Source organism: Fulmarus glacialis, unplaced genomic scaffold (assembly GCF_000690835.1).
Source record: "Fulmarus glacialis isolate BGI_N327 unplaced genomic scaffold, ASM69083v1 scaffold31247, whole genome shotgun sequence".
Taxonomy (NCBI): Eukaryota; Metazoa; Chordata; class Aves; order Procellariiformes; family Procellariidae; genus Fulmarus; species Fulmarus glacialis.
The window spans coordinates 7,031-18,362 of record NW_009223068.1 but is presented as its reverse complement, the minus strand read 5'-3'; the positions used below and the strand labels follow the sequence as shown (position 1 = coordinate 18,362).

General features: G+C 41.5%; 1 protein-coding gene across 1 annotated transcript; it reads left to right on the top strand.

The window, feature by feature from the left end:
• Positions 1-1,160: 1,160 nt before the first annotated feature.
• KIF3A (kinesin family member 3A) lies at positions 1,161-10,078 on the top strand (the record flags this gene model as incomplete). The annotated part of the gene is made up of 10 exons (XM_009581683.1): positions 1,161-1,232; positions 3,144-3,152; positions 4,748-4,904; positions 5,799-5,979; positions 6,288-6,398; positions 7,185-7,310; positions 8,444-8,497; positions 8,643-8,711; positions 8,908-9,032; positions 9,567-10,078. Coding segments are annotated over 10 exons (953 nt in total), but the record flags the coding sequence as incomplete, so codon positions are not given.
• Between the last annotated feature and the right edge of the window lie 1,254 nt (positions 10,079-11,332).

Genomic DNA, 11,332 nt, shown 5'->3' with positions numbered 1-11,332 from the left:
ACTCTTCTGGTGTCCTATTTTATGCTGATGAGAGAAAACTTGACCTTTGGGTGTCTTTGTGCGAGTTGAAAAGCTGAATGGGAGCTGCACATCCCTTGTTTGGGAGCACTCTGGAAATCCCATGGTGAAGTTTCCTTTGTCCTACACCAGTGTTAAACTACTGCGTAACATCTAAACCCCAAGGGATGTTGCTGAACCTAGAACTGCAGGTCACTGTGTACTATGGGATGCTGTGGCTTCCAGGGAGCTTGCTATGCCCCTAGAACCTCTCTGATGTTTCTTCATGGGAAATAGAGAAGTCAAGCCCAGTGCTACACCTCAACTTCCAGCTTCTCTAGTAAACTAATTTTGACATTCAAACTGCCTTCCTGTCCTGAAGCACCCACATCTCTTTAAAAAATTCCTGTTAAAGCATTCCAGCTTTAGATGCACTATCTTCATTTTGGTGTCTGTCCAAGTAGAGTCATAAATGATCTTTGTCGTGCCTTTGAGAGTTGTAACAGCTTCATTTTTCACCTTTTGGTAATTTCTGGAAGCAAAAAGATTGACCACTCTCTCCATCAAGAACCAAGTCCTGCCCAAATCTCCTCCCAAGAGGAGACTACCTTCAAAATGCTGCTTGAAAGGAGTAGAGGGCAAATAGCTGTGACTTACTCAACTTCCAAACAAGCTACTCTAGCTCAGTTCCCTAAGTAAGAGTCCTGCTCAGCAGGAGTATGCACAGTAACTCTCCCTGTGTAAGCTGATTCTGCCTTCCAGAGGGAAAAGTGCACATTGCCATGTACATGAGACTGGAAAGGACTCCTGGTCACTGAATCCTCTGCTACTGCAGATATCCACAGCCTTCTCCACTATGATCTGGTTTTCTGTGCTGTTGTTGCTGGAAATGGAAGCTGCCTTGGCATGTTGTTTTAAGCTGTAGGCTGGTTAAGATGGGTTTTAACTGAAGTGTCTTTCTGAGCATGCTACTTTGTGCTGGGAAATGGTGGCTTTGCAAGCTGAGTCTGGGAGGGATCCTAGCAAATGTTTCCTAATGGGAACTTGTGCCTTTTTGAACTAGGTTGCTGGCCCTTCTGGGTTTCTTTCCTTTGGAACTAACTTCCCATCTGCATGTTTCTTCCTCTCTGGGTGTTTCTGTGGGACGCATTTCTGTTTTCCAGGCAGTAGCAGCAGCAGTAGTTCAGACTCCACATGCTCTGTCATAGAGAAACCTCTGGATAAGTCCTTCACTAGTGAGTGGGAGCTCTTAAGTCCTTTAAGCTTTGGCCTTTCCATAATCTGCACACTCCATTTTGCAATGCTGCACTCTTCCCCGCTATGTCCGTTGGAAAGATAAACCTGAACTTTTAACTCTGCTAAAGCATGCCTTTCCTTTGCTGCTTCCATGCTTGAAACAGTTGTTCGATGTGCACATTGTTAGCCAGATATGTGAGAGAATAGGAAGCAATTTAGTATGCTGCTTGAGCAAGATTTAAAGACAATTGAGAAATAACAGGTTAAAAAAAAACAGTTTGCAACTTCTTTGTTAAACGTGCCCTCTAAAATATCAGGAAAAAGTCTGAGCTAACTTTTTTATGGGAGTTGCTACACTATGAGTTCTTAAACAGGACAGCTGGACAGGCGAAATGGCTTGTACTATGTTATATTGGACTCTGCCTTCTCAAATTTAGTTTTGGAGAAAGTGAGTGGAGCAGTCAACAATCAAACAACATGAGGTTTATACTTGCAAAGAAAATGTGGTAACGCTTGGTTGATTGGCTTTATTTTGGCAATACTTAAAAAAAAATCCTTGGTGGTGGTTGGTGTTTAACTGCCCCATGACACTAAGTTCTTGATCACTGTGGGACTTAGTTCAGAGGAACAAGGGATCTAGATTTTGGTCTAACAGTGAGGAAAGTCTGGTCTGCTCCTCGTCAGAGAGAGGACTCTGTGCCTTTAAAAACCCTACAATCAATTAGTGATGACTGAAGAAATAAATCACATCTTAGGACTTGGCTTGTAGGGACTTCACCCACTGTTGTGGTTATCCTGTATAGATGCAGTCCGCTCTCCTCCCTGTGTGGAGAGAGTCTGGAAAGTATTGCTATATAGTTCCATCACAGTTATACTAGTTACGTTAGTGAAAAGCATCAGGTCAAAGAAAGTGTGGTAGCAGGTTAAGAAGGATTGCAACCTAAGGGAGACCTTTGGTGGGTCATATGATGGTAGGCTTGGAACCTGCTTGCTTCAAATTTGCTCTTTCAAAGCTTGCTTGAAACCTGAGTATTTTATTTGGATGAGGACAGTTAATAGCAAACTGCTGATGTGGCAGTGAGTGGATGAGTCCATCTCCTGCAAGTTGGAGACAGCTCTGTTGTGGAAGTGGCACTGGGCTTTTGGCGATACAAGTGCAGCTATATGTGGTTTGGGATATTAACTGTCCTCAGGCGTGACCCTTTTGCATGTGGTGTCTTTCATTATCCCCTTCCTGTCCTGCCTTTTTTGCTGCACTTGCTTGAATAACCAAAACTGGCTATATACCTCTATGGAAGCATCAGTTACTGCAAATTAACCTACTAATACCCTTTGTAATTAAATGGAGAAATCTTGTGCCGAGACTCCCTATGTGCAACTGTCATGTATCTTGCAAAGAATTGGCTTGAAAACTTAGTTAAAACTTAGAACGAGTCTTCTATATGCTAATATTTTGCAGGTAATATAACAGAATTGGCTATTTTGCGCCGGGTGGGGGGAAGCATTAAGTCTCTTATTGAAGAAGAAATCTACCCTCTCTAATTGTTTCTTAGGGCATGATCTTTGCGGCAGGCTCATAATGTTACATTTAGATTCTGCATTGCATTGAATGGGTAGAAGAATGCAAGAGTGAGCTGAAGATTATGCTGGATATGCAAAGCACTCTGAAGTACAGACACTTTTTCTGCATTAGCATAAAATCATGATACATTCATGTTTGCTCTAATGGAGTTTAAGTGATGATTATCCTGTGTTTTCTACTCTAGAAACATGCATATAAAATTAATGCTTGTTCTGATGCTGATGATCTTTGTCCAAAATGATCAAAGCAATAATGTATTTTCTTTCCTCCTCTTTTTATGCATATGCTGCCTCTCTGCGATTTGCTTTCTACTTCCTCTTAATGCAAGATCAAGCAGGTTGGTGTAATTGATTTCCGCCTCCTTATAATACAATTGCAGAGCTTGTGAAAGGGTCTTACAACTTGGTTTAGTTCACCTTTTTCTCCTAAACTGAGAATATACAGGGATGTGTACTAACAGTAAGAAGCCTTTATCTGGCTTACCTCTTTTCATGTGATGATCTCTGTATAGCACTTTCAGAAAGCTTCTTACTCAGACTAATTAGTGAGAGACTTTTTCACCACAGGTCTAGAAATAAATGCTTATCTGATTCCTAAGTTTAGCAGATGGAAACTAAGACATTGTTTGCTGTAGTGCTGAAGTCCTTACCTTGCCACAAAACTAATTAATTCTCTTGTGTGCATGAACAAACATGTATACACATATGTATGTATGTGCATGCATGTTTACAAATACAGTGCATTTTATCTGTCTGCTAGAGATCATATATGAATATAAATAAAGCTGAATGCCATGAAGACTGGAGGGAAGGGAAGTCTTTTATTGAACAACAACTTTCTCGAGCACGTTCTGACCATATGCATTATTGACAATCGACGGCTTCTGTTAGTTTCTAGGCATCTGGATTCTACAGGGTTTTTTCTTCATGTCTGGAGAAGAGCAAAACAAGAAAATGATGGATTTGCTTGTAGTGAATAAGTTGATTTAGGACATGTGGGAGACTTGTGGGTTTGAGGAAATGCACATAGGCTGGGCTCTCTTTCTCACTCCAAATAACCCCCAAGGATCAATCTGTTCACCTGCCTTAGGCACTCTTGGGATTACAACAAAAGTTGACTCAAGACTTGCAGAGTGACTTCCAAGAGCAGCAGCCTCACACTTTGTTTCAAAATCACAGGTGTTTGGGACGAACTCTTCAGGCCGATAGGTTTTATGATTTGCTCTGGCCACTTCCTTTGTAACCCTCTATGAAATGTACCTGGTTTGCTGTAGTAGTAGTAACAGTGTAAAGACATGATTGATAAGTCGCAGCAAACGTCAGTACTTTTAAATCCATGGGTAGTCACTGTTACATAGATCTAATACTGTTAAAAAGTTTCTTTAATTGCCTGGTTTTTTCATAGGGCTGTTCTGAATTTCTCTGGTCTCTGTATTTTCATAGTAGCGCGTTCTTAAAATACCTACGTACTCACTTTGTAATAGGTAAGCCTGTAAGGAGAACAATGAACAAGGGGTGTGGTGGGGATGCTAATCTGAAATTTGAGTATGTAGCTCTTGTAGCTATAGGTCAAGGCAGTCTTCTATTTTCCTTCATTTGGCCTAATCTACATAGTTAGAACATCTGAGTTCCCAGCTCAGACTTCTCGTTAGGCAATGTTCCTTCTCCAGTGTTCTTCATATGTTTTCTATTTTGGGGGCATTATGTTTTAGTGTTAGTTATATAGCGTTCCTTCTCTGTAGGAACTGGTGACAGCTAGTCAATGTTAAAATGGGATTTGAAAGACTGAGTTGTGCCCAGCTTGGAGCTGACATCTAATTAAATTAATTTTTATTGAATGCAAGTATTGAATCTGAACTTGGAAAAAATGCTGTGATACAGAGGCTGTCTTATTTTTCTGTGGACTAATTTGTTTCCCCTATCTCTTCCAAAGGCAAAAAGAAAGTTTCCCCTGATAAGATGGTAGAGATGCAAGCAAAGATTGAAGAAGAGAGAAAAGCTCTTGAAACTAAGCTTGATATGGAAGAAGAAGAAAGAAATAAAGCCAGAGCTGAACTGGAGAAGAGAGAAAAAGACTTGCTTAAAGCTCAGTGAGTACCCTGCTCTGAGCAGTTTGTGTGGTCATGTGGTTTTTCCTTCCCTAATCTACCACTTGGTTATGGATATCTGGAGATGCATGGTGAGGTGCCTGTCAAACTTTGTATAAATTGAACATCAGCTCTTGCTATTATCAAAGTGAAAGAGGAGCTTACTCTGCTTTCAGACTTTAGGGCAGATGGAAAAGGTGAACTTTATCTTTTTGCCACTTCTTTCTTCTCTTAATTTTATCTAGTTGTGCAAGGTAGCCTAGAAGTATAAATGAATCCTCCAAACCCTGGAGACCTGTGAAGAGCAGCAGTACTGCTGTACTGCTTGGTCAGTGGGCAATAGCTGTGTAGCAAGCCAGGTTTCCTGCAGCACAGTCCTAAGCATGTCATTTTGGGTGTGGGGGTTCTCTACTCTGGAGCTGAAAAGCTGCTGAGATCGCATTGGCACATGCAAATAGGACAGTCCTGCAGTCAGAGGCTGCTCCAACAGCAGCCAGCATTCCTGGTTTGCATCTTGGCTGCCCTGCCTTGATCTCTGTTCACTCACTTCCATTTCTGCAGCTGCCTCTGGGCATTGCTGTGCTGGCAGGGCCCTTGGGGACGGGGTGCCTTGGGTAGCCTGGTAATATCGCTGGTGCCTTGCAGCCCCTCACAGAAGGGACTTGCAGCGGGAGAGACTTCTCTGCTGACCTGGTTTTGCTTGCGAGAAAGCGATGGGAGCTGGAGCTCAGGGAACTCCCTGCATTCACTTGCACTGCCTCACCCCCACTTAAACCCTTGGCAGCAAGACAAGTTTTTCCAGCCCTGTGAATGCTGTCTGGGCTGTAAAACTGAGCTGGACCTGCTGCTTTGTGACCACTGTAGGACAGGAAGTTTTACACTTACCTGTCTCTCTAGACAAGAGCACCAGTCCCTGTTGGAGAAACTGTCTGCATTGGAGAAGAAGGTGATTGTGGGAGGAGTGGACTTGCTGGCAAAAGCAGAGGAGCAAGAGAAGCTTCTAGAAGAATCAAATATGGAACTGGAAGAACGAAGGAAGAGAGCAGAACAGCTTCGCAAGGAGCTTGAGGAGAAGGAGGTGGGGTTATATGCTGTAGCTGTCTGAAAATAGCAATGGCAGGACAGTGTTGTGTGCTCATGTGGATGAAATGTGGCTCTACTCTGAAAGCATAGCAGAAGCTAACCACTTTGGAGGCCACGTGCTGGCAGTGCTCACTTGTAGGGCAATGCGATCACTGGGGGTCTGAGCCAGCCTGGCTAAGCCAGGTCTCCGTGCCCTTGGCAAATGCTTTGTTTTGTTCGAGTAATTTCTCTTGTTCATACTATAGCAGATAGTTTCTTTGATTATGTTAATATGTGGATGTCTGTGCTAAATGTTACACACAGCAAGAACGCTTGGACATCGAGGAGAAGTACACCAGCCTCCAGGAAGAAGCACAGGGGAAAACGAAAAAGCTGAAGAAAGTTTGGACCATGCTTATGGCTGCAAAATCAGAGGTTAGTGTCTGAAGTCCTCAGCCTGTGATCACGTGAGGGACTGTAGCTGGGAAGGGTAAGGCATCAACTTTGTAACTGGAAGAAGTGCCATATGTTTAGAAATGTCTTTCTGTGCTGTCCATTTGGCTCATGTAATTCAAAGTGATCTAATTAAGTCTGGTGTCAGAGCTTCACAGGGGCATGTTGTAGAGCTTTTCCCCAGGCCATGCTGAGAGGGGGTATGTGTGAGACCCTGAGATATTCAGAACGTCAAGGAAAAACACTGGTTATTTCTGCAACAAAGTAGAAGTTATTTGCTGGCAGTTCCATCTCCTGCTTTGCAGCAGCCCAAATGCTCCTCTGCCCTTAGCTGTCTGTCCTTTCTGCCTGGTGCCCTTGTTGTCTTTTCCTCAGTCACACTGGATCAATGCATCCTTTGGCTGCTATCTAGAGTTCCTGCTTCATGAAAAGTGCTTTTTGTCTTTGGGATCAGAGTTTTTCCTTGAAATCTTGCCAGGGATGTAACTTGTCTGCACACTCTTCATCTGCTTAGCTGGTGCAGAGCTTGGATTGGCAGAAGGCCAGTTTCATTTTTATGAAACTGAGAACTTAATGCTATTTTCAGCCATCTCTGAGCTGGAATATTTCAGAGGGTTTATTCTTCAGAGATAAATATTCTAATACTTATAAGCAAAGTTTTCTTTTTTCCCCCAAAAACCTTGTATAGGCAGAAGACTGTTCTTTTTTAGGCTGTTACCATGTCTTAAGCTAGCTCTGACACCTCTCAAATGCCTGGTTTGTCTTCAGATGGCAGATCTGCAACAAGAGCATCAGAGAGAGATTGAAGGGTTACTAGAGAATATTCGGCAGCTGAGCAGGGAGCTTCGTCTTCAGATGCTTATCATAGACAACTTCATTCCTCAGGACTACCAGGTAAAGACAAAGAACCTAAGCCTGTAATGTAGGATTGTGCTATGCACGCTAAGCCCTCTAGCTTTTCTTCTGTCTAACAAATGGAATGAGTTGGCTTCTTTTCTCTTCATAAGGTATTGGCAGTGAACTGATTGACACTTGTCTGTTAAGTTGTAGCACAAATGAGGTGGTGTGTATTGCTCTGAGCCTTTGTTTGCTGTGGCTCAGCTCAGCAGGTGCAACTTGGTTGCATTCATGTGTTTGTGCCATTATCTGGGTTGTTAGAGCCAGGTGATGTTAAAGTAGGAAAAGATGCTTTTGTCAAGTGACTCTTGTAACCTGGTGGCCTTCTGCTTGAAGTTCAACTGGAAGAAGATCAGAGTTAGTGGGTGCATTTGGCTCCAAAACCAGCACAATGATGTGAATAACAAATGCAGAATGGCTTTGTGGTATTTCTCAGGGGTTTTGATAACTTTGGCTACAATTCCATGATTATGGAATCTGTTTTAGGGAAGCAGTGTATAATGTGGTGGGAGTTGTAAGCAGAGGGATATACTGATCTCAGTTCTCTTGCAGCATGTTTTCCTAATGGTTTAAAAAAAAAAAAATCACATTCACCATGTATTTAACTGGTATATTCACTGTGTGCCCATGCTCTGGGTCTGTTCAAAACCTCTTTTTTTCCCACTGTGCTTGAAGTTGTGCTTGCTAATGTCTGATATTAATACAAAGTAGTAAGACTGAACTTGTAACTTTTGACTTTTTGTTTTCTTTGTGACCCCAATGTTCAGAAAACTGATTATAAGCTTAAATATGTTGCATGCTATTTAATAGAATATATAAAAGCTATTTCCTTTAATCTTTCATTTTTTGATACTTATTGCTATCCTGATGGCATTGGCATAATAGGAAACCCATGCTTTAGTGGGAACTCCAACGCCTACAATTTGGGAGTGGTATTTTTTTCTTCTGTAGTCTTCAGAGTGTAAATAGGGGTTTTTGAACATGGTATGGCTGTCCCGATAAAAACTTAGAATGGTCAAGACTGTTCTTAAGCAGTTTGTCCAGACCTTTAGGTATGTACGTTCTGGAAAATGCATCTGGAGCGTAGATTGTGCAAGTCTGTAACAATTACTGTTCTAATTTCTTTCTAGGAAATGATTGAAAACTACGTTCACTGGAATGAAGACATTGGAGAATGGCAGCTGGTAAGCTAGCTGACTGGCTCGTGTACAAGCTAATGTTAGCACGAGCTTCTGAGGAGCTTGATTGAGCCCACAAGTAAATTGATAAAGCTGTAGTCAGTTTTACTGTGCACAGTAGATTTTACTAACAGACCTTTCTTTCTTTAAGAAATGTGTTGCATATACAGGAAACAATATGAGGAAACAGACGCCTGTCCTGGATAAAAAAGAAAAAGATGTGAGTGACTCTTTATAAGCATGTATTGAACTGCATAGGTCTAAGTTCTGCTGCCTGTGCCTGCCACTGCAGGAAACTGTCCAATTTCGGTTTTCTTTTGAAGAGACGAGTCTTTCTAGTGTTACAAAAGCATCATTGATCAATGTATAAAATGATTCCGATGTTTTTGTTTTGTGTGGTTTTTTGTTTTATTTAGCCCTTTGAAGTGGACCTTTCCCATGTTTACTTAGCTTACACTGAAGAAAGCTTGAGGCAATCTCTGATGAAGCTGGAGAGGCCAAGGACTTCAAAAGGAAGATCCAGGCCCAAGACGGGTAGAAGGTGAAGAACTTTGGAGTATCTATATGTAATGGGGGATTTACCCAGGGGAAGGCTTAAGTTTGTGCATGCAAACTTACCGTAAGTCTTCAAACACTTGCTTAATGAGAAAACAAAATGCTAAAATTTTGCACGATACAAAGTTTACCAGTGCCAAGTGTGACAGAACCAAGCTGAATTCTCTTTACTACAGTGAAATCTTGTCCAGAAGGACTTGTCTGGTGATTTTTCTGATGTCCTTTTGATGCATTACCTTCTTCTGGCTTCTTGCTTTATTGTACTGTGTCCTGTGGTTCAGTTTAACATGACACATTGACAGTGCATATACTGTTATTACTGGAAAGTAATGTGCTGTTGGGGGAGACTTCAGCATGGGTTTTCTTGGTTATTTTTGGTTGGTTGGTTTTGACAAATGCTTGTGGAAGAGTAACACTGTGTAGTTTCAACTTGAAATGTGGCTGGTCCCTGTCTTTCCTAGACAGCATAGTGATGTGTGTATGGTGTTATTTTTCCCTTTCCTTTCTGCTCTCCAAACAGAAAACGTTCGGCAAAGCCAGGAGCCGTCATTGACTCTCTGCTGCAGTAGGTGTGACCTGTTCAGAATTGCCGTAAAAATCAGTGAGTGTGTAAGATGGAGTTCAAGAGATGGCAGTTTGACATGGCTATAAAATCCATGCCTTGCTGGTATGGAGCTTTATTTTAAAAAAATGTATTTTTCTTTAGTTGCCCGTATATTGTATGTTATATTAACATAATATTAAACTGGTATATATGATGGTTGTGGAATTCCATGTGTTAAACGTGTTGTGCAGGGAAACTATTGTTGGCAGTCCTTGTTGAAATGTATAGAAAATAAGGGTTCTAGATGTGTGTTTAAGTGCTAGACATGTTAGCTCAAAACGGTTGATGAAATCCTAAAATTTAAGGCTGGTAAATCTGATTTATGCCCTGCTTTGCACATAACTGGCAGCTTTCACTATTGTCCTCTGTTGCACTGATCTGTGTTTGAATGTGGTTGCTGCAAACCTTTGAATTAAGAGCATCAAACCCTTTTATTTAAATATTCCTCACTGTGGCTATTAACCTGATCGTATTGTGTATCAAATACACAGTCCTTTTCCCTTCATTTGCTGTCTTGCTGTACAAAGAAAGTAGTTGGGTAGGGGAAATATGAACTACAAAAGTCTGAGACTTCTGGGAAGGGACCATGCTCTGTTTAAGTGCAACAGAAAACAAGTGTGTCTAGTGCTTTTATTTTTGTCTACTTGCGTGTGATCTGCTGGCCTTTGATGCAAAGGCAAAAGAGAGCTTTTTTCCTCCTTTTAAGGCTGTGTTGCAGCATTGCTTTGGCTGCTTTTTATGCTTCTGAGATGGAATTTTTTAAGTATATGTGAATTGTTTTGTAATCTGAACAGCAGAGATTATTTAATGGGAATGCTATAATACTAGGACTTGGCTTCAGCCTTGGGACTATGAGCATTATGGCTCCATTTTCTTATCCCTGGCTACAAGGGCACTGGACCAGTGCTCTAAACTGACAGTGAATTTGACTCTCCTATATTAAAACAGGCATGAATTGCCCAATTTTCCCAGAACAGTAACATCCCCTGAAATAGCTGATGCTGTTTGTGTTCCTGTGTAGGTTGTATCATCTCGGGTTTCTGGCTGTGCTCTGAGAGGAAAAAAATTCTGGTCTCTGATAACATTTGTTTGTGGTGGCTGCTCTTTTTCGTTGATATTTATGCTGCTAATAAGACACATATCACTTTAATACATTGCTTTTGTGTCACAGAGAAAATGCATCTCCTTTGGATTGTGTGTGCTTTATAACTCATGCTGGAGCACATCAGCTGCAGGCGTCTTAACACTTCCCATGCCAGAGTCGTGGTAATTAGCTGTAACTGCCGTGTAATCTTAGTGTTACCTAGAGGTTTAAAAAGCTGTGATTACTAATAGGAGAAACAGTCCTTAAGCATGACAGAACAAGACAGCTCCTTAGGTGTCCTGAGTTCTTGCTAGTAGCCATGTTTGCAATTACCAGAATGTTCTTGTGAAGTACTTAGAGTAGTTAAAAGTTGATATCCCTTTCTTACTATTGTGATGCTTAACTGGATGTACCTTGTGACTCTATAACAGGTCTGTGACAGGATCTGTAATAGTTAAAACTGGTCTTGTAAGGGCACATTTTGCTCTGGAGATATATTCAGTGCTATTCTAAATGAGTTGTAAGCTTTTCCCTGTTTTTTTTTAAATGTGTTTTTCAGGATCATGACTGAGGGGAAGAACATACTGCCCTCTATTTT